Source organism: Eschrichtius robustus, chromosome 18, assembly GCF_028021215.1.
Source record: "Eschrichtius robustus isolate mEscRob2 chromosome 18, mEscRob2.pri, whole genome shotgun sequence".
Taxonomy (NCBI): domain Eukaryota; kingdom Metazoa; phylum Chordata; class Mammalia; order Artiodactyla; family Eschrichtiidae; genus Eschrichtius; species Eschrichtius robustus.
The window spans coordinates 17,328,262-17,347,827 of NC_090841.1; the positions used below are offsets into that span (position 1 = coordinate 17,328,262).

At 45.5% G+C, this 19,566-nt stretch overlaps 1 protein-coding gene across 1 annotated transcript; it reads left to right on the forward strand.

Annotated features, from left to right (window-relative positions):
- The first annotated feature begins 791 nt into the window (after nt 1-791).
- Nucleotides 792-19,168, forward strand: C18H13orf42 (chromosome 18 C13orf42 homolog). The gene is made up of 4 exons (XM_068526715.1): nt 792-1,196; nt 15,484-15,631; nt 17,786-18,017; nt 18,994-19,168. Exons 1-4 carry the CDS (start codon nt 792-794, stop codon nt 19,166-19,168), a joined length of 960 nt encoding a protein of 319 aa, XP_068382816.1.
- The last annotated feature ends 398 nt before the right edge of the window (nt 19,169-19,566 follow it).

The window sequence follows — 19,566 nt, forward strand, 5'->3', positions numbered from 1 at the left end:
CCCTCGGCTCACGGAGGCTTTTGTGCAGAAAGTTGTGGTCGGATATCTGAATCCTCCGGTCTCCACAATGAGCTGCTATCTGGTAACGGCGGCGAGGTCTCGTTACCGCGGGCCGAGGCGCCTTCAGAACGCTCGGATGTTGCTCAGAGCTCACTTTATCGGGGATCTGAGAGCCTCCTGCCAAAGGCCCTGGCTGTGTCCACCCGGGTCCGTCTCCGGGGACTGGATTTTACCTCAAGCAACACGCTGTTTTCGGTTTAGTGCTGTCTTTGAAAAGCAGGATTTCATTTTGGAGACAGGGAATCAGGACCAGGGCCAGATCAGCCGAGGTGGAAACGCAAAACTCCACGCCACGATCAAGTCAAATCGAGGGAGACCACATCCAGAAATGAAAAAGGAAAAAGAAAGAAAATAGCTGAGCAGGAAACGCAAGGTCACGTGTTCTGCATCCAGCTGGGGCCTTCGATGGAAGAGCGTGGAAGGTGTGCGCACCAAATGGTGCATAAAGCCAGCCAGGGAGCTTGCTTTTAAGCTCACAGCACACTCCCTCACGTCCTCAGGTGGTTTATGGCATTTTGGTTATTGGATGTAAGGTCCCCCCCCACCCCGCCCCATGAGAGATGCCCGGGTCGCCCGCCTGACCAAGCCCACACTCTCTGGGATTCCAAGAATCAGAGGCCTCCGGGAAGACAGATGGCAGGAGGCCTGCACGTTGGCTCCTGGGCCCCCAGCTAGATCAAGTGGCGCCGCGCAGGCAGCTGGAAGGCACGCACAGAGAGAAACCGAGCACCATGCTCAGAAAGCTCCACTCCATCTTTCGCTCCGGCCCGCAGAGGAAGGCGGAGGTGGCCGAGAGCCCTTACTACGACTGCGCCAGCCCCGCGGTGAGGCTGATCTGCAGCAGCTCCGTGTACGTGGTCGGGGACCACGGGGAGAAGTTCAGCGAGTCCTTAAAGAAATACAAAAGCGCCAGCAGTATGGACACCGGCCTGTACTACCTGCAGCAGGAGGGGGACCGGGCGTGGACGTACTCGCGCACCCAGGACTGCCTGCATTACTTACAGGAGCTGCTGGCATTGCGCAAAAAGTACCTTAGCAGCCTCAGTGACCTGAAGCCCAGCCGCGCCCCGGGCACCTCCTCCACCTCCTCGAAGTCCTCCAGGGGAGGAAAGAAGTCCGCCTCCAAAGAAATAAAGGTGAGTGCCGCCGCCGAGAAGTACCACTGACGTGAGCGCTTTTCCGAGAGCCTCTGACGCGGGTTGGAGCCCTGGATCATCCACGCGCAGCTTAGTTAATCTGCGCCTTCTGGCCGACAGCTCCATCCACCTCAGAGACTCTCCACTGCCATCTCGCCAGCCTGGGACGGATGGCTGGTCCCATGCTGAGTTTTCACGTGGAGACCACGGGGAGGAGCAGCTTCTGGCATCCACAGAGCAGCCTGTGGGGAGGACTCGGGCTTGGTGTCAGACAGACGGTGTGCAGGGCACATCTGTCGCTTACTGCCCACTTCCTGGGTGAGAGAATGCTTGTATGACATTTGAGTGACAGCACGTGACTTCCCAACAAGTTTTTGTTATTTTTATTATTACCATCACATCCAAAAATCCCAGTGAAAAGTGAACATTTGGAGGATTTGCTCTGTCTGTTCCGTGAGCCCGAGTATTGGGAGGACTCGGGCACAGCCTCAGAGAGAGTCTGTGACTCGAAGGAGACTGAATGACAACTTTGTTGGGCACTGGAGGCTTCCAGCCCAGGCAGACCAAGCAGGAAATTGGTGAAAGAAAGAACCTGCATTTATCTCATACTTATTACAGTGTTTGTACACATTACCTTTTCTTGAGGTAATTCCAATAATGAATAATGCCAGAAGGGAAGGGGGGAGAAAGTCCCTCTGTATCGCAGAAGAGCAAGCTGAGCCTCAGTGACCTGATTTTGCTAAGATCCCCGACTCACTGTTACTTATTCCTTTGTTTCCTCAATTAAAAAAAAAAAAATGAAGTTTGAGGCTATTTTAAATTGCCATCAATTGTTCTCCTGGTGACTGGGCTCTAAGGTGTTCAGAGCAGGCCTGTGTGGCCCAGCAATGCCCCTCCCCACCCCCCAAGGGTTCTGCGGGCCTGCAAGTCCCATTTACACTGAGTGACCTACTGGCCTGTTATCAGATCTCTAGGGCTTGGCCTCACCCAACTGGTTTCAACTGTCTGCATTTTATCCCAGGTGGGAGCAGTTTAAATAACCATTTGAACTCCAGAAGTAGGGCAGTGTTGGGGCCGATACAAAGTGTCTTACTCTTAGGTTCCAGTACTGCCCCTGTGGCCAACCAGCTGCGGATTTGTGGGCCAGCACCCCCCCTCCTCCGGGGCCACCTCCGATGACAGAGGGGGTTGCCGTGATTTCTGGACTTCCAGCTTGAGCATCCTGGGGTCCTCGGTTCTGGTTAGATTCCCACCAGGCACTACATTCTCCTGCAAAATGGAGTCCTTTCTTGGTAGAACCTAGCGCTCTTCCTCTCAGCTCCAATCCTAGTTCAGCATCTGAAGACAGAGGGAGGGGTTAGAGGTAGAACACCAGCTCTGGCCCTGTAGGGATGGCTGTGAAGAGGGCCCAGGCATGATGCAGTGCAGGGATTTCCTCAGGAGATGTCTCTTGCCACGGTGTAACCAGGAGAGAGGTTTTATGTTTGTTTGTTCTTATTTGAAGTATAGTTGATTTACAATATTGTGTTTGTTTCAGGTATACACTATAGTGATTCGGTATTTTTGCAGATTATATCCCATTATACGTTATCACGAGATAATGGGTATAATTCCCTGTGCTACACAGTAAATCCTTGTTGCTTATCCATTTTATGTATAGTAGTTTGTTAATCTCATACCCCTAATTTGTCCCTCCCCTCTTCCCTCTCCCCTTTGGTAACCATAAATTTGTTTTCTATATCTGTGAGTATGTTTCTGTTTCGCATATACATTCATTTGTATTATTTTTTAGATTCCACATATAAGTGATAGCATATAGTATTTGTCTTTCTTTGTCTGATTTATTTCACTAAGTGTGGTATTCTCTAGGAGAAAAGGGACCCCTCCTACACCATTGGTAGGAATGTAAATTGGTGCAGCCACTATGGAAAACAGTATGGAGGTTCCTAAAAAAACTAAAAATAGAACTACCATGTGATCCAACAAGCCGACTCCTGGGCAGATATCTGAAAAACACGAAAACACTAATTCGAAAAGATACATGCACACCATTGTTCACAGCAGCATTATTTACAATAGCCAAGACATGGAAGCAACCTAAGTGTCCATCAGCAGATGAATGGATAAAGAAGATGTGAGATATATATATATAATGGAATATTACTCAGCCATAAAAAAGAATGAAATACTGCCATTTGCAACAATGTGGATGGACCTAGAAAATATTATGCTTAGTGAAATAAGTCAGGAAAGAGTTTTAAAATGGCTTTGAAGTTAGTCAGATCAAGGCCTGAATTTTAGGTCTGTATTTAGCAGCTGTGTGCCTTTGTCAGGTTAAGTTTCTCTCTCTGGGCCTCTATTTCTGGAGCATACAAACGGAAATAAGAATATACCTTGTGAGGAGGAAGCAAGATCCGGCCTGTGACAGGACCTGGCACATACTAGGTAGTCCAGTGTTCACTGCTCTGAAATGTATGGTGCAGGAGGTGTATAGGAGCCTGGAGACAAGCTGCTCTCCTTCCCTATTGCTCCCAAAGAAAGAGCTGTCTGCTGGGCGTGCCTGAGAAACGGTGGGTGAGGTCTCCGTGGCTAGCAAGGTGGCCTTCCTGGCTCTCTGTGCATGGCAGGGGCAGGGGATCCGGAGGGGCCCTTGCTTCAGGAATGTCATCACCTTCCTGCATTGGTAGAAAACACTTGCTGATGTTCAGATTTAGGGCAAACTCTGTTCTTTTCCCTTGACCCCCTGTTATGTGCTGAATCTTGTCTCCCCCAAATCCTATATTTAAGTCCTAACACTCAGTACTCAGAAAGTGACCTTATTTGTTTTTTTAATAAATTTATTTATTTATTTATTTTTGGCTGCATTGCATCTTCGTTGATGCGTGCGGGCTTTCTCTAGTTGCGGCGAGCGGGGGCTACTCTTCGTTGCGGTGCGTAGGCTCATTGTGGTGGTTCCTCTTGTTGCGGAGCACGGGCTCTAGGTGCGCGGGCTTCAGTAGTTGTGGCACACAGGCTCAAGGGCTCTAGAGCGTAGGCTCAGTAGTTGTGGTGCATGGGCTTAGTTGCTCCACAGCCTGTGGGATCTTCCTGGACCAGGGCTCCAACCCATGTCCCCTGCATTGGCAGGTGGATTCCCAACCACTGCGCCACCAGGGAAGCCCTATATAAATTTCTTTTAAAGAAAAATGTGTAACGCTGGACACCTTTCAAATGGTTAAGGGCCAGACAATAATCAGAGTTCTTTACATCAGAGCTTTCTGTGAGCTTTTCCAAATGATCATTTATATAAACCCATAACAATTCATCCAAAAGTCTATTAAGCCCTAATTAATATATTTTTAGAACGCTTTTTGAAAGTGTATTAGTAGAACACTAGAAAATGAATTCCTTAAGAGGTCACGGAGGCTCTAAAAACACTTCATTTAGGAATCAGGAGAGTGTTTTTATAAAAGGTTTGACAACGATCTTTTATTTCTTAAAATATAATATCCTCTTTGAGTAAAATACTCATAAAAAATTTAAAATTTACCATTTGAACCATTTTTTAAGTGTACAATTCACTGACATTAAAGACAGTGCTGTGTAGCCCACTACATCCATTCCCAGAACTTTCTCATCATCCTAGACAGAAAACAGTGACTCCCCATTTCCCCTTCCCCCAACTTCTGGAAACCTGTATTCTACTTTCTGTCTCTATGAATTTGCCTATTCTAGGAACCTCATATAATTGGAATCATACAGTATCTGTCGTACTGTGACTGGCTTCTTTCTCTTAGCATAATGTTTTCAAGGTTCATCCATGTTGTAGCCTGTGTCAGAACTTCCTTCCTTTTTACGGTCCATGAGCTTGGGTTTTGATGGGAGGTGAGGAGGAAAAGTTGGAGATTATGCTGTGACTTTGCCCGGAGTGCTCATCAGCATTTGGGGTCCTCACTGAGGACAGCTCCCCACGGGTTTAGAGCCAGATGTACAGGTAAACAGCCAGCATCCCTCTGTGAGAACTGGGCCACCTAAGTGGACCTGGGTGGACCACGGTGTCTGTGCTGCCGGAGAGGCTGTTTGGGGTTGGCTGCAGTGCCCCAAGGAACTCTACCCAGAAGATTTGGGCTGACATTTTCCAAAGCCAGGGTTCCTGGTCACCCACCACAGCCAGAAGAAATTTCATCAATTCACCTGTGAATCATATAGTTCTGAACAGCTTCGATCCCCGATATGTCTGCCTGGATGAACCAGCTGCAAAATGCACACCCCTCCCAGCACCAACCCCCCTCCCACCCTGCTCCAGCTAAAGAAATTCACCTGCTACGAGAATGATTTAAACAGAACCAGTGGAATTCTGGAGAATGCCTGCCAAAAGTGATTGATTTTTATTTCAAGTAGTTTTGTTCTGATAATAGTTAGCTTTCAGAATCAATTTTCTATCATTGGCCATTCAATCCTGGTTCATGAAATAAGACCAAGTCAACAGCAAATAGATTTTTTTTTCTCCTCTATGGTAGAAAGATCTGAATCCAATTCATCTAAAAAGATTCCAAATCATCCATATATAAAATTCATATGCAATGGGAAGAAGGTTCTGAATCGGTTCCATACCACTGGGATTTATATTTCAGATCTGTTGGGGGGACTTTCTGCAAACACAGTGATATTAAAGTGCAGGTTTTCTGTGAGCATCAGTTACTGGAGGTCTCTATCACTTGGCCTGTATCTGGTTGGCAGAGTTGAAGGGCAGTGAACAGTCAATATGAGCTGCAAAGACTATTCTGTTATGCTTGGCAGCGCTCTCCAGAAGATGGCAGACAGTAAAATAATGATTGATAACAGAGCATCCAATTCCTGCAGCCCCTCTGAGTCAGACCACAAGACAGGTAACTATATTCCCCAATCTACCTTCCAGACATGTGCCGTTTGCTCAGCCTAGAAACAATACAGTACTTCGCCCTCCGTTTTTCCTCTCTACCACACCCCGCCCACCTGGCTAACTTCTTGTCTTTTAAGAGAGCAGAGAAAGCACTGCCCCAGGAAGCCATTTCTCATGTCCACAATTTAATGCAGTGGATGTCCCCCCTCTCTGGGTCTGACCCTTATCTCAGCACTCAGCACCCAGCACCCGGCAGTCAGCACGTAGCACCGTAATTGCCTGTTCATTTGCTGTGTCTGCTACTGGCCGTGAGCTCATTGAGTGGGGCCACCATGTCTTACTTCTCTTTTTATCTCCAACCTCTAGTGCAGCTCCAGGCATATAGTAGATGCTCAATAAACTAATAACCCGAGAAGCTCCAATTGTAATTTAAGAATGGAACTTTACAAAGTTTGATGGAAGACCTGGAAAAGTAAGAGGTCTGTGGTTTTCAGTGAGTGGAAAATTATCTTGTTTTTAATGGAGTAGAATATAGTTTGGGGATATTCATATGGAATGATCCTAATAATTAAAACATCCCACATGTAATGGATCAGAGTTTACCATCAAAAAAGACACTTTTTTAGGTAAACATTTGTTTCCGATTATTAAGTTATATTTGCTCATTAAATGACATTTATAAAACACAGAAAAGTGTAAGGAAGAAAATAAAAATGATCTAGAATCCTATCTCCTATCATCCAGAGACAATCACGATAAAATATTTAAGTATATTTTCTTTCAATCATTTATTTCTTGTATAGTTGCAGATATGTATATTAGGGCTGCCAGGTAAAATAAAGGATGCCTGTTTAAATTTGGATTTCAGATAAACGATGGATTTTTGTAGTATAATTATGTCCATATAATATCTGGTAGCTATTTATACTAAAAATTTACTCACTGTTTATATAAAATTGAAATTTAACTGCCATTCTATATTTTTATTTGCTAAATTTGGCAACCCTAAAGTGTGTATATGTATAAATTTACTAAATTTGGCTCATACCATATACTTTTTTATAATTTATATTGTGGGTTCTTTTCTATCTCATTAACTAGTTTTTGAAAACTGAAAGTATTAATGGCAAAAAATTTAACAACTCACATTCTTTAAACAATTGTTAAACATTATAAATAAATTCATCTTACTCTGTCTACAAGGCATTTTTTAGCAGTGATTCCTAAAAGTGTGATTAATGGGCCAAAGGTGAAAGGCCATTCATTTTTAAAGATTCTTCTACATATTGTTTTCCAGAAATATTTTATAATTTATACTTTTATCAACAGTGAGTTAGAAAGCCCTTCTTATTGCATTTTATCAGCACCAAGTAGTGTCATTAATTTTTAAAGTTCACTGATAATAATAGATTAACTGCATTGTTTTATGTACTTTTTTTAGATTATTGCTTAAGCAAAGAATGACCCTTTTATTTTATCAAACCAATGTGTACTTCTTGTTTAATGGATTGCCCATTCATGTCTTTACACATTTTTTGGCTCTACTAAATGTTTTTATTTATTTATCTGGACTCATGTTAAGGATGTGAGTACATTGTCTGCCACATGTGTTAAAAATATTTTCTCAAAGTTATGTATCTTTTAATTTTACTTAAGAGTACAATTTTATCATTACAAATACTATTGATTTTTATGTAGTCAAATATGTCAATTGTTGTCTTTGATACTTCTTTGCGTCATGCTTAGAAAGTCCTTCTATGTCTCAAGGTCAGTTGCATATTTGCCGTTTTTCTCCTTTTTTTATAGTTCCATTTTAAAAAACCCAACCCTCTTATCTATTCAGCAATTTATTTTTACATGTAGTGGGATGTGAGAATCCAACTTGAAATTTTCCCAAATAGCAAAGTTTCAACACCATTTATGGACAAATCCACCCCTTCTCTCATTGGATTGTGGTGTTTCACATATCGGGCGTGAAGATTTTTATACTATGTTTCAAGCATATTAATTCAGTTCTATTAGTTAGGCTTCGAACAGTTTGATAAATGTGAGCAAAAAACCTTCACTTAGTGTTGAACTAAAGTGAAATGGTCATTTAGGTGGCATTTAAGGGGAGGAGTTACCAGGTCCTAGCAAAGGAAACAATGGCCTTCAGATTATAAAGCGGGAGAAAAAAGACTAAGCCTCAGACTGTGAGTCTGAAACCTCTAATACTAAAGACAAAAGACGTGCAGCTACAATTCCAAAATGATTGTAATGTTTAGCTATGAGAGGTAATTCCCAAGTTTAGTTATACTACAGTTTGTGACAAACCTCGTCCTTTCTTTTTATCTCTTTGGGCTGATTTTCTCAGCTCTATTGTCTATATCACTATCACCTTCAGCTCTGACAAGTCTACCATTAGCGTATCTATTGAAAATTTGGATGTGGGTATGTGTACATATGTATTTAAATTTCAGTGACTATACCTTTTCCCAAGTTGTTTGTTTCTCAGAGTTACAGTTCTCATTTCTTAAGCTCCTATTCTTTTATCACAAACCCCTATTCAATGATGGGTACACATTTCCTTAGGTGATGTAATATAAAAGGGATAAGATGGGACTTCCCTGGTGGTCCAGTGGCTAAGACTCTGCACTCCCAATGCAGGGGGCCCAGGTTCAATCCCTAGTCAGGGAACTAGATCCGCATGCATGCCGCAACTAAGAAGTCCACATGCCACAAAGAAGATCCCACGTGCCACAACTAAGACCTGGCACAGCCAAAAAAAAAAAAAAAAGGATAAGATAAGTATTGCTTTGGACTTGATCTTGAATAGCCATTTCAAGGATGGCAGAAGGAAAGAGGATGTATTGTATTAGAGCTTTTAAGGTTTATCCTGAAAAGCTTCTTTTGAGGACATTAAATTGCTTGTGGATAAATTTGAGCTGTTTTGCATTTCATTTCACCCAGCTGAATGATCCAAGGGAAAATGATCTCTCCAATCCAGACCAGTCCCACATTTGATCCTGGAAATTTCATCACAATGAACTGACAGTTTGATTTCCAGGTACGATTAGCTCAAGACAGTATTATAAGACTCCATAAAAATAAGGAGTACAGAGTTCTCAAAATTTGCTAAGTTAAATCCAACAATATACATTAGCAACATGCAAACTGGTTGGAGAATATAAACATATGATAATGGCATGTATATAGCATACATTCATTCATTCAACAAATTACTCCGTGTCAGGCATTGAAATGGGTGTTCCATATTCATAGATGGAAAGACAGTCCGCCTGCCCTGATGCAGCCCGTAATCTGAAGCTGCAACTCTCAGCATCATTGCCTGAACCACACTGGTGTGTTGGAAGAGAAACAGGTAGAATTACAACAAGAATGTTGGAAGTTGGGTATATCCGACAACTTGTCTCATGTAGGTAGTGGCTGGCAGTGAGTGTCTATCCAAAGACGGTCTTATCTGTGAGTGCTATTTGCCAAAGCTATTTCATAGACGAGGTTAAGGATCACGGGTCTAGTGTGGGGCTCTAATACAACGTTGCTGTCCACACAAGGCAGAATATGAGCATAGAAAAGACGTGTGTGGGTCTGTCTGCTGCAATGAGTGAAAGCTTCGGAAAGGAGGTGCCTTGTGAGTTGGCCCTCTGAAGAGGTGGTGGGGGGAGTGACTCCAGGAAGAAGAGGGGAGGAAGAGGTTAGATGTTTAGTGGTGGTCCTCTTGACGTTGGGTGGGTTTAGAATGTCCCCCTACCCTAACCTCTGACACAATATTTCTGTTTACAACTGGAAGTTCATTTTGTAGCATCCAGATCTCTTGCAGACAAATACTGACAGATCCCAGAAGAAAGTAAACAGATTGGAGAAGCTCAAGTACCCCAAGGGCAGGTGAAACCGGGCAGGATGGGAGGTGATACGAAATGCAGAAAAATAAACTGCCTTGGGGGACTCAAAAATTAAAATGAGAAATACGGTGGAGTTTGGTTTGGAAAGATGCAAGCGTTCTATCTGGGGAAAGTAATCCAAGACCCAGGCCTGTTGTGAGGGGGTAGGACGGGGAGGCTTGGAAAATGATAACCTTAAGGCCACTGAAGGTTAAAGGGGAGTCGGAAATGCAGTACAGATGGCTTTCAGAGAAAGCGCCTTCCCCTGGGGCTGCGGAAGCGCTGCTGGCGAAGGAACATGAGCCCTGCGAAACCCAGGCCTGAGCAGGGGCCACAGGAAGCAGCCTGCGTTACACGCAGCCTTTCCAAAGTAGTTCATTTCTGGGCTAGGAAAAAGTCAAGATCGGGGGGTGGTGGGGCGAGGCAGTCCACTTTTATTTAGAGTTCTGAGTTCAGAGAAGGAGAACCATTTGGGTCTCACCCAGGGGTGTTGATGACTGACGCCCCATTTTGTGCAACCCCTGCTTTGTAAGGTAGATTTTCTGTGATGTTAGCCTGAACCCTGAACCCTGAGCCTCAGTTGTGCAGCTCTTGTGCTAGTTGTCTTGGCTGGAAACCAAGAGAAGGTCGTAGTAGAGGCCAGAAAGGCCCATGGAAGCTGCGGGAAAGGCAGGAAAAGCCAGAATCAGACTGAGTTTAAACTAGGACTTGAAAAGGTCCAGGGAGCCTGGACTTGTAGATTAGCCTTGGTGTCACCAAACCAGGCTTGTTTGCCTGATTCACAGCAAGGCCGAACGCTGAGATGCCGAGATTTGCAGCAAAGAGAGGGTTTATTCACGAGGCAGCCAAACAAGGAGACAGGAGAACAAATTCAAATCCACTTCCTGGAAGGCAAGACGCTCAGGTATCTATGCGGTAAAGAAGCAGGGCGGTCTGGGGTGTGGGGAACTAAGGAAAGGGTGGGGTAATTGTCGTTCTGTGCAGGTGTAACTAGCCTACAGGCCTCTAAACGTCCAAAAATGGAGGCGCCTAACACCATCTGAGGATGGAGTTCTCAGCCCTCTGATGTCAAAATGTCACCGAGCAGACACTCGCGCATGCCCGGTTGGAGGGTTGGTAGTCCTTTCCAGCCTTAACTGGCTCAGCTCCAGCTAGACACAGGTGATGCCAAGTTTCTGGAAAACAACTCAGGCAAACACCTTGTTTAGGCTCCATGCTTCTTGGAGGACAGGCAAGTCTTGTAACAACAATTAAAACAACCTTGATGTGGGAAGACAGGTTACAGGTGAAATGGATTTAACTGATGATTACCCACAGTTTCATTGGTACTCAGATAAATCATCACAAAATTCATTTGGAGACATTTAAAAGTGTACTTTATAAAGTACAATAGAAGATTTGTTAACCAAATCTTACTTAACTGACCTGCCAGATGACTTGATGCTTACCGTTCTCTCTGTAAAGCGAGCTGAATATTTACAATTAGAAGCCTATACTAGGGTATTATTGGCAAAATGCAAAATGATGTATGTGTAAGCACTAATTGTAACAGCAAAAGATTTCAAACAACCCGAAGCTCTAACAATAGGGGACTGTAGTTCATTCCTACAGTGTGTCTGTGTAGTGGAGAACTGTGCAGCTATTCAAAGGGAAGAGGAGGATCTCTACTGCTGTGAAGTTATTCTTAGGATACACCAAGTGAAGAAAGCAATTCACAGGGGGATATTGTATGCTACCTTTTGTTTTTTTAAAGAGTGGGTTAATACACATTTGCTTGTGTTTTCAAAAAGAAATGATGGCGAGAGAAACAAAAAACTTGATGTCTGGTCAAAATGAAGATTAGCAGAGATGAATACCAAACATTACACCCAAGATGCGAACAAAACTGCATGAATACAAGCAGAGGAAATTGCCCTCCCCCCCGCCCCAAGCCAGGAGGTGATTTAGGTCACGTTTGGGAACTGGGTGGGAAAGGTAGGTGCATGCCTATGAGTGGGATGCCCTCATACCTGTAGCTAGTAAGGGGATGGGGCAGAGGGGGGGTGGGGTCCCTTTACCTGGTCTCTATGTGCGGAGCAATGGGAAATACACAGGGACATAAGGGTCCGGGCCCTGTAATCCAGGCACTTTGTCCTCTTTCTTCATTGACCTGTGTCCTATCCCCTTGGGTCCTGTCCCTTGCGTCCTTGTCTTCATGGAGACACTCCTGTCTGCTCTTGCAAATTCAGGGCATGAGACTGGTATTTAAGGTTTTCAACCTAAACCAGACCCCGAGGTGGGGAGCATGGGCCCTCTTGCTCCCTTCCCTATGCCTGGATCCTTAGAGAGCAGAGGGTCTCAACTGCTCTGTATTAGAATCACCTGGTTATCTAAATTAATTGATCTGGGAAAGGGCCAGTGTAGAGATTCTTTAAGAGCATCCAGTGAGGGTCCAACCCCAGCTGGGATTGGGCTCCACTGTGAGAACCGCCCGGACAGAGATGAGGGGGAGTCATAACCCCTCATAACCATCATCCCCCCCCAACCGGGTCCCCAGACTCCTTCAAGGGGTGCTGCTTTCATTTGCAGGGAAGGAAGGCAGAGCTAAGGAAGGAAGGAAAGCAATTGTTTATTCATTTTCATTTATTTATGTTCCTCCCTCATTCCATGAAGGGCTTGGGTGAAACTGATGAAGGTAATTGAGGCAAGTTGGGGAAATCTCTCTTTGGGGATGAGACTTGGTCACACAAATAATATCACCAATGTCTCACTCTCCAGCCACACCAGGATCCAAAAGCTCTTTTAACAGAAACAAGCTTTATAACGGTGATAATATACTGAATGGTCCAGCAGAGCCCCGGACGTGCGGCCCCAAAGAGCAGACTTTTAAGTGCTGGCCAAGGAGCTTATCTGTCAGTGTCTGTGGCTGTGCCCAGGAAGGCAACCACTGCTAAGCACAGCAGAGAGGGTGAGCTGTGCGGGAGTGTTGAGTCCCCAAGCTTGAAATTTTGCAAACAAGAAACATGTTTGAATATTTGGAATAACCAACGAAATGTGCAGCTGAAAGGGTCTTTGTCCATTAGTTTTGATGGACAGAGAGTACAATGGCTGAGGTGGTGATGTATATGCTGGTAATTTATTTTTTTATTTTGTAAATATTATCCTTAGAGGATAATTCTTGAGGAGATTGGGGATATTCACAAGAGGCCACAGTCAAGGGCTTGTGTTAACCTAACTACTGGCAGTGTGCTCATTGCTGTTTTCCTAGCCTTTAATAGTTAAGACACCAAAGTTGACTCTCTTTTAAGCCTTTTAATAAATGAAAGCAATTGATCCAGGCTGCTCTGAGCTTCTGGCCAAAGTCTACTTCCTGGGGACACTGAGGAATGAACAGCTTAGATGAAATTGTAGGGTGACCCAGATGGAAAAGTATATGGTGCCCATGAGCAAGGTTGAGACTCTTGCATTCAGCCAAACACTGATGGCAGTTGCTACTAGGGACTTAGTGATATCCCTTCCATGTGGAGATGGTTTTTGAGATGGGAAAACCTACAGACCTTGCATTTCTGTTAAATAATATTCAACCTTCCTTTGGGGCTCAGTCCAGATCATGTGGTTTTCTCGATTCTTTGTTTCTCTCTCTTCCACTTCACAAAAAATTCTCTAAAATAATATGTGCCATCGTAGAATTAGATTAGGTACTGAGGACCATGGAGCCTGGAGGAGGGAAACAGCCCAGGAGAGGGTGGTCTTCCTGGAGAAAGAGCTATCTCAGACACATCTTGATGGTTGGATAGGAGTTGGCCAGATAAGGCATTCAAGGCAGAGGGACCGCAAGAGAAAACACGGGGAGGATAAAAGCATATGGACCTGCCTCCAGATATGAGCCTTCCTGTTATCTGCCTGCAGGAAGGATGCTGGTGGCCCAGCCTTCTGTGCTCATACAGACTTTCAACCAGCCCCTCAGTTTTTCATTCCAACCCTTGGTGTGCCTGGTGTTGCCAAGTCTGGAGCATTTCCGGTTCCAAGGGTCAAACTGTCCCCCTTCTGAGCTGCTTCAACCAACCATGGTTCTCTGGGAGGGCGGTCCCTCTGCGCTGTTACATCAATTCCCCCGCTTCAACTTCTTTCCATCTGGCAGGAGCTCTTGGAAATCTCTCTCACTGATGACCTCTCTCTTGTTCTCTGGGTTTCAACTTTCCCCCTGCCCACTTTCATTTTAGTGGGCTCTTTGAAGGGGGTGAGATAACTACATGTGAATAGTTTTCCACTTTTAACAGAAAAGGTTCAGTGTATGTTGTGGTTCTCCAAATTTTTTCTCCAAGAATGCTCCTTACAAATATAAAAGGAAAAAATCCTCTATTTAAAAATGTTTCCTGGGAATTCCCTGGTGGTCCAGTGGTTAGGACTCTGTGCTTCCACTGCTGGGGGCACGGGTTCGATCCCCGGTCCGGGGAACTGAGATCCTGCAAGCCGCGTGGCTTCCTAGTGGTACAAATGTTTCCTAGTGGTACAAAATGCATACATTTTACCAAAATCTTATGCATATATAAAGATGTCATCCTTTAGTTTCCTAACATGCAAATCTGCAATTAAATCACTTTCATTTTTAATACCATCCCACTTTCAAAGTGCACACAAAAAATAAAAGAACTCTACATTTGGTCCAAATAGCCCAGGTTAACACATACTGTCTTTCTTTTTTCTCCCTGAGTTCTCTTATTTCCTAAATTCTTCAGGGAGCTTTTTATTAGTTCACATACTGATTCTGTGCCTACATCATGAGTTCTCCATTGAAGTCCACCATGGTGCTTGAACTTCCATGATGCCGGTCGCTGGTGACTGACTGTGGGCTGTTGTGAAGAGAATGATGATGATGATGATGGTGATGATGGTGATGATGGTGATGATGATGATGGTGATGATAGCGTCATGAAGAATAAGTCAGGACAGAACCTGGAACCTAGTTACGCTTTCCGTAGATTTTTTTTTAGACTACTTTAAAGACGTTACGGAAAAACCTGAACAAACTTTTTGGCCAACCCAATATTATTCCTTACACTGTTCAAACAATCACACCAATCTGTCTTCAATTTATTCCATGCTTGAACCGAAATTTGGCCACTTTAGGTACTGAAAACTCTTCTGGAGTATTTTATTTTCAACATATCTCGTCCCCTCTTTCCTGCTGTGAGCATCTCATCGCCTACCTAAGGAACTGTACAATCACCTAACTGGGTTTATCAGCAGGCAACAGGCCAAAGAAAGACAAATTATTTTGCCTAATGGTCAATAACAGTCCCTGACCGAGACAGAGGCAGATCTACCCACCCTTTCACTCCCCCTCCTGGAGATAATCCGAAATCCATTGACCTACAGCAAGTGCGGATCTGGAGTATGTACCTTCCTTTCAAGGGCACTTATTCAAATTTACCTGCAAATTCATGACTTCACATTGGTTTAGTTTCAGCAACACGTGGTCCTTTTCCATGTTACCTGTGTGTGGGCGCCCCAAGGCTGGCTCAGGCAGCTCTGCTTTCTCCTCTCTGCCCTTCATCTCTAGCAGAAAGCAACGCCCAAGAAGCCCTCGCAGTTCAGCGCGGATGTGGCGGAGGCCATCGCCTTCTTTGACTCCATCATGGCAGAGCTGGATACGGAGAAGCGGCCGCGGGCTGCTGAGGTTGACCCACAGAACGAAGATGTGGACTTCGATGGTGAGTGCCATCCCGGTGGCAGGAGGTGGGTGGAGTGGGGTCTCTGGGGTGGACTTTCTCTGATTAAACGGAAACTCACATCTGCAAGCCAAAGCCTGGCCCTGAGCTTGCTCTACTCCTTGGGGCCCTGGCTTTTGTCGTCACTGTGGCCGCTGCTGCCACTCCAGGCTACCCCTTCAATCCTCAGGCTGTATTTGGACAAAAACTCCTTCCCTGTGGTCCATTTTTCACAGTAGAGGTGGGGTGGAATTTTGTAAGGCTCCAGGAGGGAAAGCAATAGGGCAACAATTAAAGAAAGGGATGAGTTGGGGAGTTGTTAAATGGGTATAGAGTTTCAGGTTTTTTTTTTTTAAACAGCTGTTGTGATTTTTTAATTTAATGTAATTTAATTAATTTAATTTTTTACTGAAATATAGTTGATTTACAATGTTGTATTAATTTCTGCTATACAGCAAACTGATTCAGTTATACATATATATACATTCTTTATATTCTTTTCTATTTGTTTTATCTCACGTTATTGAATATAGTTCTGTGTGCTATACAGTAGGACCTTGTTTATCCATTCTATATGTAGTAGTTTGCATCTGCTAACCCCAAACTCCTAATCCATCCCTCCCCCACTCCATCCCCCTTGGCAACCACAGGTCTGTTTAGAGTTTCAGTTTTGCAAGATGAAAAAGTTCTGGAGATCTGTCACATAGTGATGTGACTATACTCAACACTACTGAACTGTGCACTACAAGATGGCAACATGGTAAATTCTATGTTATGTGTCTTTTACCAGAATTGAAAAAAGAAGAAGAAAAGGGAATAGACAAATTATATTTAAAAATTGGGCTTGTGGCCCTACCTGAGCTAGCTTGGCCCTGGGCAGCCCTGTCTACTGGACCCGACTCTGACCCTTCACCCACTTTGTCACCCCTCTGCACCCCTCCCCCCAGCACTCCCCTTGTGGCCCTCATGGGCCACCACTCTGCGAGGATGTGTAGACAGGAGAGGGCCGGGGTGCTTGCTCAAGCCCAGTCTGGATTGTTGGAGAGGGAGTGAGGTGAAGGCCGAGGGTGAGGCTTTCCTCCTTGCCAAGGTGTGTCACTGGCTGTCTCCTGATGGAGAGCAAATAACTCAGCCACATTCATGAGTTGAGCCCACTTTTAAATTCCATTACTCAGCTGTCAGTTTCTTGCATCTTCGACTTGCCCCTCATGGTGTAATTAATGATGATTTAATTTAGCAGTTACTGGCCCCTGGTTATTGAGGCAACAGCTTTTGGTACCAATACTAATTTTTAATACTAAATATTAAATATTTTATTTAATGCTCAAAGATTACATTCTTGTGGTGTGTTGTTGTTTTTCTAGCCCTGATGGACATGTATCTGTGAGATTTTGGTTCTCACTGGGTTCTGTGGCGTTTCACGGAAGGGGATTCCCACTCCCCAAGCTCACTGTACCCTGCAGGGTAACTGGCCTGCCCCCCTCTCCCACTGCCGCCCCTGACAAAGATCAGTCCTCACCTTCAGAGTCGGGCCTGGGGAATCCAGACATTGGTGAAAGGACAATGAAATCTACTGAGGACGCAAGTGTCATCTTCACAGTTATAATTTTTTAATGGAAATGACTTCATGTTTTCTCTCTGATAGCCGCAGTAACGTATGTTCACTGTAAATCAAATGAATCAAACAGTACACCAAAGTATAAAGAAGAAAGTAAAGAATTTGACCTGTAATTCTACCACCTTGAGTTAATAACCACTGTTAACAGTTTGGTGTACGTCCTTTCAAAAAGGCTTTAAATGCACACAGGCCCACTTTGTTACTCTTTTTAAACAAAAACAAGATCTCTTTGCTATGTTTCATCCACTCTTTTCACTTAACGATTTACAATACACCATGGGCATCTTTCCAAGTCAGTAAACATAGGTCTATGTGCTTGTCTTTAATGGACACACGCTAGTGCACTGTCTCCCCAAACGATAACTGCAGAGTTGAATCATCCCCTTTGCTTGGCTCTCCGGGCCTTCCTAAGCATTTCCTGTGTTACGTATGGATGTATTGTGGGTTCTTAGCTGGATTTGTCCTCTCTGTGGCCTTCTGCTGCCCCCCCCACCCGTGGCGAGTCCTCCTTTCCCGGGGGCCCTGCTTCTCTCTTCCAGTGGCCACCAGCTCCCGGGAGCACAGCCTGCACTCCAACTGGATCCTGCGGGTGCCCCGCCGATGCTCCGAGGACATTGCTGGGCACACAGCAGCCGGCCAGTTCCGGAGGAGCACGGAGCGCAGGGCCGTCGGCACTCAGAGGAGACTCGAAAGGCACCCCATTTACCTGCCCAAGGCTGTGGAAGGGGCCTTCAGCACGTTGAAATTTAAGCCCAAAGCCTGCAAAAAAGAGTGAGTGCTCGGGTCACATAGCATAACCAAGACGCTCTCATGTGCACCAGACTCCTGCGTTGCTTCTTAGGTGCCCTGAACCCCCATCTTACATGGAAAAATCATTCTTTTGTGTATGGGGGGAGGGAGGTCTTAGTTTAAAACATTTTTTGATAGTCTTATATTCACATTCTAGCTTGGTTCACCACTGTCCCCACCCCTAACTGTGCCTTGAGCTCTGGACCTGCTTCTCCCTTTCTGGCCCACTTAGCCCTCATGCTCTGTCCATCCTCTTTCACTCTTTCCCCCAAGTGCCACTGACACACTGTGTACCGCAGATTTTTAATGAGACTTTGGGGTTGAGGAGGGCATAGCACCATGAGGGAAGCAGCACTGAACCAATTAGATGGCCCTGCTGTAGAAAGGCATTGCCAGGCTCGGATGGAGAACATCTCGCTGACTGGGTCCCTCCTGGCCCTCCTGCCACCATCTCTTGGCCTCTCTTCCTACAGATCTTCCTCTCCCAAGACGAGTTGCCATCTCTAACCCCCAAATCCCTGTGACTTACTCCTTCAGAGAAGTATGTGCGCTCCTGATCTGGCCACCCTAGGCCATGCTGCAGGGAGCTCACCTCTCACAACAGAAGGGCCTGTCTCGGCTCGTCCACCTGTCTTCCTCTGTTTCTACAAGAGCCGTCCAACTCTGATGGGTTCAGGGGTTTTCTAAATGGCAGTTTCCTCCCATAAAAATGGACTATGTACTGGACATATTAAAACCAGGACTCAACCCTCATCAACCATCCTTCCCCTCCAAGGCCACGTTGAGGTCCAGCTGAGGTCCACCCACAGCCCCCATGATGATACTGCTTTGTCCTCCACGAGGCCCAGCACTAGGGGAGCATCCGATGGGCTCCGTCAGGATGGTAAATCGGAGCATCCATTCTCCGTGCGGCCAGCCAAGCCAGACTTAAACCCTTTGCCTCATTCCTCCCTTCCAGCCTGGTGAGCTCCAGACAGATCCTCTTCAACTTCTCGGGGGACGACACGGACTGGGACGCAGAGCTCTTTGCGCTGGAGCCCCTGGCATCCCCGGGGGAGGACCGCTACGAGACAGAGAACCCCAGAGGGCAGTGGCTGCTTCGGGAGAGACTCTGGGAACGAACAGTGCCCTGACTGCCTCAGCCCTGCAGCCTGGCTCAGGCTGGGTTCCCCCGAAGGCATCTGCTTTCACTGCAGCAGGAGGTGTCTGGTAGAGTTAAAAATGGAAATTGTCACAAAGTCAGGCCCAGGAGCACACTGCCTGCCGGTGCCCAGCCAGTGCCAAACATACCCGTGGCCTCCTGGAGGGCCTGCCTTAGGGGCCTTCTGGAGCCTGGCTTTCCCAGCACGGGCAAGTTGGCTGGTCATTACAGCCCTGCTGGTCTTCAAGAGCGGAAGGAACGGAAGGTCCAGGCTCACTCCCGGCCTCCCCTGGCTTGTCCCTGGCTCTCCATGCATGTGTCCAGGTGGCTGTGAGCGTCCCACTTGGTACAGGAAACCAGGAAATTTGCCCATCATGGATCTCTGGGCCA

Coding starts and splice junctions, on each gene's coding strand:
- C18H13orf42 (XM_068526715.1), top strand. CDS start 792: ATGCTCAGAAAGCTCCACTCCATCTTTCGCTCCGGCCCGCAGAGGAAG. Junction 1,197..15,483: donor CCGCCTCCAAAGAAATAAAG/GTGAGTGCCGCC, acceptor CATCTCTAGCAG/AAAGCAACGCCCAAGAAGCC. Junction 15,632..17,785: donor CGAAGATGTGGACTTCGATG/GTGAGTGCCATC, acceptor TCTCTCTTCCAG/TGGCCACCAGCTCCCGGGAG.